Genomic DNA, 12,888 nt, shown 5'->3' with positions numbered 1-12,888 from the left:
TCTCTTGATGGTTTCTTGGACTTTGCAGAAGCTTTTCAGTTTAATGAAGTCCCACTTGTCTATCTTATCTTTTATGGCATGGGCCCTTGGGGTTTTGATCAGGAATTGGTTACCAGTTCCAATTCCCATGAGGGTGTCTCCTGCATTTTCCATGTTCTTATAGTTTGAGGTTTTATATTTAGGACTTTAATCCATTTAGGGTTGATTTTTGTTATCGTGATAGGTCTTTCAATCTTCTGCACGTAGTCAGTTTTCCCAGCACCATTTATTGAATAGGTTCTCCTCTCCCCATTAGTTGGTGGTTGAGGCTTTGTCAAAGATGAGTTGGTTGAGAAAACTGAGGTTTTGCTCTGGAAACTCTATCCTGTTCCATTAGTCTGTATGCCTGCTCTTGTACCATTATCAGGCTGTTTTGATTATTGTAGCTTTATAATAAAGTTTAAAGTCTCTCCTCAACATCTTTATTTTATTTGAACACCTTGGTTTTCCTTATCTTTCACTGATTATCTTCCTAAATGGCAATATAACTTAGCAGTCAAGAAAGAATACAAAATTTGAGGTCAACTAGAGCTGGGTTTGACAGACATCATTTTGTTACTAAATTTCAGTTTCTTCTTCTGTAAAATAAAATAAATTTTTCTTCTATAAAACAAATACTATTGTTAGGGACTTAAAGTCAAGCACACTCTCTGGCACCTAATAAATGCTTTGTAAGTATTGGTCTAATCAACATCCTCAGGCTTTAGCATAGTTTTTAGTCATCAATTCTTTCTGTCCCTTATTTACATCCAGTCAGTGAACAAATCCTGTTGGCTCCACCACACTGATCTTCCTTTGTGATGGCACAGCCATCTCCTTTCTGAATTATTTTAGTAGCCTCAGTGGTTCTTAACTGCTTCTACCCTGCCCATACCTCAGTTTGTACTCCACACAGCAACAAAGTGATTATAACTATTACAGGGAGCTTAATAAAGTCATTCCATGATAATTCTGTGCTTAACACTCTCCAGCGACTTTCCATCTCATTCAGCAGAAAAGATTCTTAACAACCTAAAAGGTATAGCATCTAGTTAACTCATCATCATCATCTCCTGCCGCTTCTCTCACTCACTTAATTCCAGCCACCGTGGCATTCATATTGTTCCTTAAATATGTCAAAGAGAAATTTAGGATGTTTATGCATGTTCTTCCCTCTGCTTGGAATGGCTTACTCCTTCATTTTCTTTAGATGTCTGTTCAATCTTTGCCTTCCTTGGAATCTTACATAAGACAGAAAGTTCCCTGCTCTTTCTTGCTTTATTTATCTTTACCACAGTTGTCACCATCGAACACATTATGTCTCTCTTATTTATTGGCTATCTTATACTAGAGTCCAGGTTTCATAAAGGCAGGGTCTGTTTTACTTTTCTGTTTCCTATCTAAATTAATACCAAGAATATAGTGCATGCTCAGCTTAACATATATTGATTAAATTATTTTCAAGCAGAATATAAACTACCAACATTGAACAAAAGATAGGAAACATAAAAGAACAGTTATCAATAACACCAGCAATTCAAAAGGAAATTAAGGAGTTTTTTTTAATTTAAAAAAGCGTCAGATCTGGCTGAATTCTAATGACATTTCTAATAAGAGTGGTCCTTCAGAGCGGTGGTGCAAGGATTTATTTTATGTAAATTGCATTGGATCATCTAAATACATTGATGTTGACCCATTCTTATATTCTTGGAACTAAACCAAATTGCTCCTCATGAATATAATGTTACATTTTTTTTTTTTTTTTTTTTGAGTTGGAGTCTCACTCGGTCGCCCAGAGGGGAGTGCAGCAGCCGCTCCCGGCCACCGCAACCTCGCCTGCTGGGCTCCGGAGATCTTTCCGCCTCAGCCTTCCGAGTAGCCGGAATTACAGGCATGCGCTACCACACCCGGCTGATTTTTTTTTTTTATTTATTGTAGAGATGAGGTCTCGCTGCCCAGGCGAGTCTCGAACCCGCGGTCTCAGGCAATCCACTCACCTCAGCCTCCCAAAGGCGTGGGATTACAGGCTGAGCCACTGAGCCCGGCTGTAATGTTACATTTTAATTTATATTTGCATTTACATCTATGAATTTATTAATCTAAAGGTTGCTTTTTGGTAATATTTTAATTCTGATTTTGGTATAAGGTTGTAATTCTTATTTCAGCAATAAATCATGCAGTTTTTGATATGTCATCCTTTTATCAGTATGCCAAGAATGTATAGACTAAGGAAAAGGTTGATCTCTATCAACCAACCTCTATTCTATAATTACCCAAAATAGGAGAGAGTAGTGGAAGTCATTATTAGCCTCCTTGTTTTGTCCCAAAGGTTTAGGAAAAATAGACAATTTATACATCTAGTTATATTGATTTTAATAGCATTGATAGTATATTTTATTATATAAAATTTTTTTTTTACATTTTACTCTACATTATGATGGATAATATGGTATTTAAGTTATACTCTGAAATATGTTTTACTATCTTTTAATATTCTATATTTAAGACTGCTTAGGATGGTGTGCTTACATAAAAAGTAGCCTAGAAGCTAAGTAAGATCCAAAGCTTTTACTTCCATAGAGACTATCTTAAATAATGGAAAACCTTGCTTTCCTGAAAAAAATCCAAAGAGGTAAGAACCCTAATTAGATGATAGGTAGGGGTGTGTGTGTGTGTGTGTGTAAGCTGTGAGGTGAAATTTAATTGATTGTTACACCACCAGTATTGTAATGCTACTCATGTAAGTAAATATTATCGAAAGTGGTAGATCACATTGAATTCAAGTTTTTAATGCATATATTTCTATTCTTATTTTCTCATTTTCAAGTGTAAAGAAAGAATGAGGCCTGTCAAAGCAGCATTGAAGCAGCTTGATAGGCCTGAGAAAGGCCTTTCAGAAAGAGAACAACTGGAACATACTAGACAATGTTTAATAAAAATTGGAGACCATATCACAGAGTGTCTGAAAGAGTATACAAATCCTGAACAAATTAAGCAATGGAGAAAGTAGGTGATATATTTTTCAGAAAGTGTTAAGTTTATAATTGTGTATCCATCTGTGTTTTTTAGTTCAGATTATTTATCTACTTCTGAAATTTAGGTAACAAAATGTTTTACCTGAGAATGATATTTTAAATTTTTTTCCTTCAACTTTAAAGCATTTTATTTATGAAGTTACTTAATTATGTATCATGATATGCTTCAGGTGACATCTCTGCCTTTAAATAGTGAAAGCTGGTCCACTAAAATGCAAGTTGCATTTTATTTTTAAAAGTCTTTACAATTCACCTAATTATTCCCAGTAATATATTTTCAAATTGGTAAGCCCCCAAAATTGTTATAAATCACCTCACTTAAAGATCACCAGATCCAGATCAGTGTTAAGCCAAACTACTAGTTGGAAAAAATAAAATGGGCAAATATTAGTCACTGATACCAATTTGTTAGTCTCCTGAGTACTTTGCTATATGCAGTGCAGCTACATATCAAAACAAAAAAAAAAGTAGTGTATTTCTCGAGGAGTGGTAATTATTAAGGATTAAAAAAAAATCCTGTCCTTTTCCCCTTTCTTTTTAAACTTAGCCAGGACACATTTAGAAAAAGCTAGGCAGTAGATTGTGATCACTAGGCTTGTAAGTAGTAAAAACTGAGCCATGTATGACCTGAAATCACGGGCTTGTAAAGCCACGGAAGTGATTTTTGGAGTTGGCATCAGAAGAGGCACTCAGTTCCCATCTTGGCTTTGTTATGTTGAACAGATACCAGTATCTCTGAGTCCTAGTATTGTCATCTCTAAATGATAACATCTGTCCTTCAAACCCTTTATAAACTGTAAGATACTACATATTTTTCAATTAGTATATGATAAGTTTGATTACATTATGGGAAATTAGCAACAATAATCCTAAATTACCATATTTGTGATGTCTGGCTTATTCTTTTATTTATAGTTTGAGTATATATACTGGCGATATATATATATATATATATAGAGAGAGAGAGAGCTATCTTTTAATATCATAGAATTATTCCATCCTCAAACTCTTTCAGCTCATGTGATGATCCCCGAAGTGTGGAACTACAGAGCAGGAATATAATAAAGTTCAGTCATATATATTAGGCTTAAATGGAAATATAGCCAAGTGCTTCATCATTTTAAAGTTACAAAATTAAATATTTTTTATGTCAGCGACTTCCAAATTTATTCTAGACTGTTCTTATCTGTTATAAAATTAGGAAAATAAGATAGCATGGTGAATTATTCTTAAAGCTAAATGCAACTGATTTAAAGGACTATATTAACATTATTTTCTTTTTTTTCTTTTTTTTTTTCCTCCCTGAGTCAGGATCTCACTTTGTTTTACCCAGACTAGAGTATAGTGGTACAATACCAGCTCACCACAGTCTCAAACTCCTGGCCTCAAGCAGTCAGCAGCTGGGACTACAGGTGCATGCCACCATGCCCAACCAAATTTTTTTCTTTTTCTTTTGATTTTTTTTTTGTAGAGACAAGGTCTTAGTTTGTTGCATAGTCTGGTTTTAAACTCCTGGGCTCAATCAAGCCTCTCACCCTGACTTCCTAAATGCTGAGATTACAAGTGTGAGCCATCATGCCTTGCCCTCTTTCCTATTTCTTTAGTGTAAAAATGCTTGGCTTCTGCCTGTCCTTTACTTGTCACTAGGGCTATGAAATTTGAAAGCCTGGTTTCTTGTGTAATAATGATTTTTGGCAAGAATGGGTTATAATCATTTTTGAAGGATTACTGAGGGAAAATATTTAGTTGTATACTACATAATAATTTTTTTAAGCCTTATAGAGTCTAGGTTTTTGAGGTGGCAACCTTAGAAATAAGGTACATCTTACTGAAATTACACAGGGTCCAATACAAATGAATGCTATTTCAGATTTGGTCTGTTATTAGAAAGGGTGGAGGAGTCCTTGGAAGAAGAGAGATTAATAGACAGGAGACTTTTTCATTGTGTTCTGTCACTTTACCTCCCAAAGCCCATGCTCTGACCTTACTCTTCTTGCTTAGTTGGGTAGATTATCTTTTTGTTTTTCTCCTGTTTAGTTCTTAGCCACCTTAATTTTATATTCCTTGGTGTTCATTCCTGTTGCCACTGTTTCTACTTATACCAAATTCCCTTAAAAAAGAGGTGGGGGAACAGCAAGACTCCTACTGAGAAATATTCCATAAGTAAATTAGCTTTTACTCTAACCTGAGTGCTGTCTAGAGAAATATATTTATAAAGACGGAAACAAGAAAAAGAGTACTTATATTAAGACCTAACATTGAACGGGTGACTCCCCCTCTTTCCTCAAGTACAGTTACTGGTTTTACATAATGAAAGAAGATACAGACATCACCCATAATTATAGAGACTTGAGCCATAATTATAGAACAGCTGACCTCAAACAAGTTTTTACAGTAACTATAATTATCTGCTTTATTTATTGCTTATAGATGTTTTTCTCTATATATTTTTTATCAAATTGTTTGAAATGCAACAATAATTTTTATTTAAAAATCACTGTGTAAAGTGATGGCCAAAGTAATAGAATGTTTATTTGCATTTCATTTGTCTGTCAAATATGCTATATTCTAACTAAACCTTTTAATAGTATTACTTTTAGGAAATCTGAACAGTTATTACTGTTCCATTTTTAAAAAGAAAACAACTGATTCATGTGAAGAATTTTATAGGGCTGGAATTGAGGTATGACAAAGTAAATATCTAGGATCTGAACTTTTTAAAAGAGGCACTAATTCTTAGTTGGTTTGTGTAAATGCTAAAGCTAGTCCGGTTCAGGTGATCTGCTCAAGATCAGATAGTTGTGTGGGTGATATAATGAAGGCCAGAATCTGATTCATGACTAGGTTTTTGTAAGGGAAAATATATTTTCAGAAAGAATTTAATTATGAACAAAAAGAACAGTTTATTAACTTTCTGCCTTTTATTCAAATGAGCTAACTGTAGAATATAGATGTATTAGAGAATGTCTGTAAATTCAGCCAAGGGCTAGATGAATTTTCTTCTGTGGATTTCAGTTCACTTAATATCATTCAATTCGTTTTCTCTCCAAAGCACTTATAAAATTTGTGTATATTTGTTTCTTCTGGGGACCACTATCATAACTTAGAATTTTTTTGCTTTTTCCCTGAGGTATATTTGACGATTGAAAATAGTATATGTTTAAGGTATACAATTTAGTGATTTGATATATACATTATATACATACATACGCACACACACGTTGTGGAATAATTACCACAATCTATGATTAATTATTAATGCTTGAGTTGTAATTGGAAGAGAGGCCTAGAGATACCATGCTGTACTTGGTTTATGGTGTCTGGTCACATTACTCTTGGGGCCATTACATTACCACTATAAAATTACAGTTAACTTTTAATGCATTATTTAGGACAATTTTTTTTTTAAAATGGAGATTGAGTCTCCCTGTGTTGCTGGTCTCAAACTCCTGACAACAAGCAATCCTCACACCTTAGCCTCTCCAAGTGTTGGAATTACAGGCATGAGTCACTGCACCTAGCTTATTTGGACATTTTTTTTTTACAAGCTTAATCCATATTGTCTGGTGGAATTTTCCTTTCCTTTTTTTATTTTTTTTTTTGAGTTGGAGTGCAGGTCCTGGCCACTGCAGCCTCCACCCGCTGGGCTCCAGCAATCCTTCCACCTCAGCCTTCCAAGTAGCAGAATTATAGGCACGTGTTACCACGCCCAGCAGATTTTTCTTTTTTCTTTTTTTTTTTTTTGATTTAGTGTAGAGATGAGGTCTCGCCAAGTTGCTCAGGCAGGCCTCTAACCCGCGGGCTCAGGCAATCCACTCACCTCGGCCTCCCAAAGCGCTAGGATTACAGGCTGAGCCACTTAGCCCGGCCCGTCTGATGGAATTTTCTTTCAAACTGTTAACATACCTCTTCCTCATGTGTTTACATAGGGTCGCAGTATGAATCTCTGAGTCCCTTCTTGATTTAATTTGCATCTTTTTGGTGCATTTCAAATTAGAATTGTAACTACTTTTTACTGCAAAGATAATAAAACAAAGGTATATGAAAGAGACGTGAAATTTAATGTTTTGTTTCGTTGGAGTCTTATTCATAGATGAAGTCCTAGAAAATACTTATGAGAATTAATCTCCTTAGACTTCGTTCCATAGAGGGCTGTGTATGTTTCTGTCTAGAGGGAAAGGATTCTGTGAAAAAGCTAAATCTTTTGTACCAGACTAATTTAATTTTGTCTTTTTTTCCCTCTAGAAACCTGTGGATTTTTGTATCTAAGTTTACAGAATTTGATGCAAGAAAATTGCATAAATTATATAAGCATGCTATTAAAAAACGGCAGGAATCTCAGGTAAATTAGTGCATCGAATTTTTTCCTTTATCAAAACCATGAGACATTGTTTTTTTACAAAAGAAGTCAATATATATAGAAGGAATGAGGGAAATAGAAAATCATCAATAGAACACCACAGTAATAGTTGCAGGCAAGATTTTTTTTTTTTTTTGTTGAGTTGGAGTCTCACTCGGTCGCCCAGACTGGAGTGCAGTGGCTGCTCCCGACCACCGCAGCCTCGACCTGCTGGGCTCCGGCGATCCTTCCGCCTCAGCCTTCCAAGTAGCCGGAATTACAGGCGCGGGCTACCATGCCCAGCTGATTTTTTTATTTATTATAGAGATGAGGTCTCGCTGCCCAGGCGGGTCTCGAACCCACGGGCTCAGGCAATCCACTCACCTCAGCCTCCCAAAGGCACGGGATTACAGGCTGAGCCACCGAGCCCGGCTGCAGGCAAGATTATTTAAAGCCAAAGCTAAAATTAGTTGGGAAGAAAACAGGATATTAGCAAAGACTAAAGATCGTCTCTGAGATGTTTGTTTTTGTTTGTTTGTTTGAATTGGAGTCTTGCTCTGTTGCCCAGGCTAGAGTTCAATGTGTGATCACATTCATCATAACCTCAAACTTCTGGGGTCAGGCGCTCTTTCTGCCTCAGCCTCCCAAGTAGCTGCTATTACAGGTGCATGCCACCATGCCCAGTTAATTTTTTTTATTTTTTTGCTATGTTGCCCAGACTGGTGCCAAACTCCTGGACTCAAGCAATCTTCCTGCCTCGGTCTCCCAAAGTGTTTAAATTGGAGCCACCATGCCAAGCCTTTGAGTTGTTTATTTAGTATAAAAGGAAAACAGCTTTATAGAAAGGAAACTTGCCTGACACTACCTTAGACTAGTAATCAAGGTTCATGTTATCAGTAGTAAAACATATGGACATCATGAACCCTCTGATACAGAGTGCACTGAGAAAGGCACATCACTTCTGTCGAATTCTTGTGAAAAAATATATAACCTCAATCTAATCACAAGTAAATAACAGACAAGTCCTGATTGAGGGTGTTCTATAAAATAAATGTACTCTTCAGGAGTGTTAAGATCACGAAATATGAGATCACGAAATATGTCACAGAAGAAGACATGACAGCTAAGTGTAATATGGGGTTCCAAATTAGATTCCAGAGCAAAATAAGCACTTTGGTGGAAAATGTGAAATCTGAATAAAGTCTGTAGTTAAATTGTTAGCATTGTACCAGTGTAAATTACTTGGTTTTGATCATTATATTGTGGCTATAGATTATATAGCTAGAAGATAAAGATATTTTATATATATATATATATACACTATATAAATACAGATATTATGTAAGATATTGCATTAGAAGATGCTAGGTAAAGGGTATATGGGAACTCTCAATAGTATTTTGGCTACTTTTTGTTAAGTCCGATTATTTAAAGTTAGTTTTTTTTTTTAAATGGGGGACAAGTAGTTTATACTTTCTTTAAAAAGGAGATCTGTAAATGTATATAAACATTCTGATGTCTTATGTGTAGACTTTTTTCACTCAAGATTTTCTTTTCCCACTGTTTTGTAAGCATAATTAAGTCACTTAAAAGATTCTTACATATGTACTTTTATTTTAGCAGAACAGTGATCAGAATAGTACCTTGAATGCTCATGTGATTAGAAATCCAGGTAAGTAAGCCTTACTGCTTGTTTTGGAAAATAAATTTTTAAAAATTTTTTATTTGGTTTTGTTTTAGCTAAAACTAAATTATAAAAAGGGTTCATAAGTTGTTTTTATTTAGAAATGCCTTTATATTTAGAAGATACTGTAACATTAATACATACATATATCAGCATATAAAATGTGTTGTCTTAAATAATAATCTATTTTAGCTTATTGTCCTTTCTGTAAATCAACCTTTTGCCAGTTTCTAGAAATTGTAGAAGAATTTTTAAAATGAACAAATATTCTTTTTTATGTCATTTGGAATAACCATTTTTCTGTACGAGTGTCACAGAAGTATCTTCTAAGAAGAGAATGGGCCCCTTATTTTTCAGTTGTGATTTTTCACATTTTAGAACTAAGTGATTTTTTTTTTTAAGCGTTATTGTTGTTCTTATAGGTCATTTCTAAATGCTTTATTTAGCTGCCTGTATTTGGAAATTGATTTTGTTTTGGCAGGAGTTCTTGGTATCTAGCAACAAAGTTTTGCCACATATTTTTTTAAGTCATTAATAAAAGTTGGACTTTTTAATCTAACAGATGTGGAAAGATTAAAAGAGAATACAAATCACGATGATAGCAGCAGAGACAGTTATTCCTCTGATAGACACTTATCTCAGTACCATGATCATCATAAAGATCGACATCAGGGAGATTCTTACAAAAAAAGTGATTCCAGGAAAAGACCCTATTCTTCTTTTAGTAATGGTAAAGATCATCGTGATTGGGATCACTACAAGCAAGACAGCAGGTAAACTTGATAGTCACTTTCAAATTTTTGCTTGTATACATGTCTTTCTTCTTTTGATTATGTTTAATATATTTGACCTATCAGTCAATTAAATCTTCATGCAATCAAAACAAGTCTTGTGAAATAAAGGTAATGGCTTATAATTAAGAAAAATTGATGCATAGTATTCTTTGTTAATAATGCGAACTAAATTTCTCTATGAAATGGCTTTTGAATTATAAAATTGAAATCAAAATATGTAATAAGAAAGTTAATGTAGGGAGTGCTATTACGTTGTGGAAGTCATTGTTGACTTTGCAGAATATTGGCTCAACTACTCTTCAAAATATAACAGTTGGGTAAAATAAAAGCTTGATAGAATCATCCCTAAAAGTAAACTCAAAAGTTATAAGAATAAAAGTAAAGATTTGAAACAAGAAAATGAGAAGACAGTCTTTGTATTTTAGTTGTGCTCACTGTGATGGTAATTTCTTCTCTGAGAACCTCTGTCACATTGCAAACACATTAATTGTAGAATGGCTCGTATTATTAGAAAGGATTGAATAATGAAAAGGAAAAGTCATTTTTATAGTAACATATATTTGTAATTTAACAGGCCTATTGCATATAATTTACATTTGTTTGTAGTAAGGACCATTAGTCAACAAAAACCCATTATGGTCAGTGTATTTCATTTTGGAAAAGGCAACCATTTTAGAGATTGCTTTTCACTAAACTTCTGAGTTTATTTTCTAGCAAACTGCCACATTTCCGTATTGAGTAAACTTCTCAATGATGATACACTTGTCAAGTCTTTTATAACTAGTCAAACTTGAGGAAGCTTTCAATAAGCATCACCAACCAGTGAAAATTTTCCTTTGTAGATGATTTCCTAGACTGCATTCTAGCATTTTAAAAATTTTTACCTGCTTGGGGATTCAGATCCTCTGATCTCAAGGATTTTCTTGATAGTTGTAATTATCTTAATTTCAACTTCTAGACAATTATGATGCATTAATATAAATGATGCATAAAATAAAAATCTGCTACTTCTCTAAAACAGGGTGTGAAATTAGATGCTGAGGTACTCTGTATGGTTCACGTTAGTTTTATGAATCAAATAATTTTTCCAAGAGATATTTAAGAAGTTTTGTAATAAAGCACTTAACTTGTTACAATTAAAAGTATGTTTTAATGTATTTGTATTTTTTAATAAGATTTTATTTGGAAACATTTTCATTTGCATTATTAATATGACTAAAATTTTCAATTGCTTTTTATTAGGTATTACAGTGACAGAGAGAAACACAGAAAACTGGATGATCACAGGAGTAGAGATCACAGGTCAAATTTGGAAGGAAGTTTAAAAGATAGATCTCATTCTGATCATCGTTCTCATTCAGATCATCGGTTACATTCAGACCACCGGTCAAGTTCTGAATATACACACCATAAATCTTCCAGGGATTATAGGTATCACTCAGATTGGCAAATGGACCACAGAGCTTCCAGTAGTGGCCCTAGGTCACCACTAGATCAGAGGTCTCCTTATGGCTCCAGATCTCCATTTGAACATTCAATTGAACACAAAAGTACACCTGAGCATACCTGGAGTAGTCGGAAAACATAACAAAAACTGATATCTTTGTCTTTCTGGACTTTACTTTTAGCCATATATCATAACCAACACAGTAATTGCCTTACATGACTTGAAAGATATAAACAGATCTTCTATCAGTAGCAGTATTGTTACTTCTTTCCAGGATGCAAGGTCTATTATCCCAACAGAAGAGAAAATATTTTTATATTTAAGGATTATGCTGCACTGTACTACAAATATTGTAGTACTTTTTTTTTTTCTTTTTTAAAGAAATGGAAAATGTTTACTATTACAGGGACCTCAACACTGCCCTCCCATGTAGGCTGGATAAAACTGTTTTTTAAGTCAGTGATTTTAAACTGACCTTCATTTAAATTGTTTATATATGAACTTTACTCTGACCTGTGATCATGTTTCAGGAAGGAATGAAAGAGAGTTCTTTCTTAATAAAGAAAAACACTCAAGGACTTTGTTCACTTTCCAAAGCTACTTGTTTACATTGTACACTGCGACCACCTTGCCGCTTTTCATCACAAGCTTGAATATTTAAATTCTGTACTTATATCTGTAAAATAGCCAGGAGTTTCCTGTTTGTGATCTATATTATGCCTTTTTACAAAAGAAAAATGGCTGTAAATTATTGTAAATAGATTAAATGAACTTTCCTTACTTCCTCCCCCTTCTCAGGCTTTTTTTGACTGTTCCTTTCCCTACCAACTCAGGCCTTCTTATTTAAAAAAAAAAAATCAGTGTAATAACACTTTTTAATGATTTGTCTTGATGGAACCATTGTTTAGAATGTAAAAATGGGGAAAGGGGCCACTTAATTCCATTAGTCCTCTTTTTATATTGAATATTTTATTAGACACGTTATTCCCCCACTCAACCCCACCCACTTTTTTTTAGTCAGTATTGTGTTTGTAGTTTTAAAAAATGGTGAGATAATATGTAAAATCTAAACTGCATGCTCTGGAAACTTTTTTTTTCAGATGCATTTGGTTTAAAAGGTAGGTGTATGAACACTTTCAGAATCCAAAATGGCCAAAAGTTATTGTAAATCCATTTGTTTTCCCTTTTCATGTGGGCAATAATGTCAAATGTGCTATGCAGCCAGGTTAACATTTTAGATAAACTTGATTGACTTTTAATATAAACTGTTACAATGCACACTGATTGTATATAAAAACCTTATATATGACAAATTAAATTTAAGAAAAAGGATATGTGGGCTCCTGTAATTTTCTGCTGCATTCTTTTTCCCTCAAGCACTTAATCTTTTTTTTTTTTTAAATAACATTTTGCTGCCAGAAAAAGAATATTTTGGTAAGCGGTTGGATATTGGTGATTTGTAGCACTACGACTAAATCTATTTTGGAGACTATATGAATCTTTCTATGAAGTAAAACATAGGTCATAAAAATATTTTTTTGGATTCTTGGCTTCCTGTAGGTATTGCTTTA

The 12,888-nt window shown here is 34.0% G+C and overlaps 1 protein-coding gene across 2 annotated transcripts in view; it reads left to right on the top strand.

Moving 5' to 3' along the window:
- CHD1 (chromodomain helicase DNA binding protein 1) overlaps positions 1–12,649 on the top strand; it is a 72,893-nt gene extending 60,244 nt beyond the window's left edge. The window contains exons 32-36 of one of the 2 annotated variants that reach the window (XM_021717251.1): positions 2,846–3,024; positions 7,299–7,395; positions 9,013–9,064; positions 9,639–9,849; positions 11,113–12,649. In XM_021717251.1, coding sequence (XP_021572926.1) covers positions 2,846–3,024; positions 7,299–7,395; positions 9,013–9,064; positions 9,639–9,849; positions 11,113–11,458 — 885 coding nt within the window. In that variant the 3' untranslated portion in view covers positions 11,459–12,649. The remainder of the gene's footprint in view (positions 1–2,845; positions 3,025–7,298; positions 7,396–9,012; positions 9,065–9,638; positions 9,850–11,112) is intronic. The other variant, XM_008067367.2, reaches the window with a different exon arrangement.
- Positions 12,650–12,888: the final 239 nt, after the last annotated feature.

Source organism: Carlito syrichta, unplaced genomic scaffold (genome assembly GCF_000164805.1).
Source record: "Carlito syrichta isolate Samal-C Ts95f unplaced genomic scaffold, Tarsius_syrichta-2.0.1 Scaffold309490, whole genome shotgun sequence".
In the NCBI taxonomy this organism is placed as follows: Eukaryota; Metazoa; Chordata; class Mammalia; order Primates; family Tarsiidae; genus Carlito; species Carlito syrichta.
The sequence above is the reverse complement of the archived record's forward strand: the minus strand, read 5'-3'. Positions and strand labels throughout refer to the sequence as shown.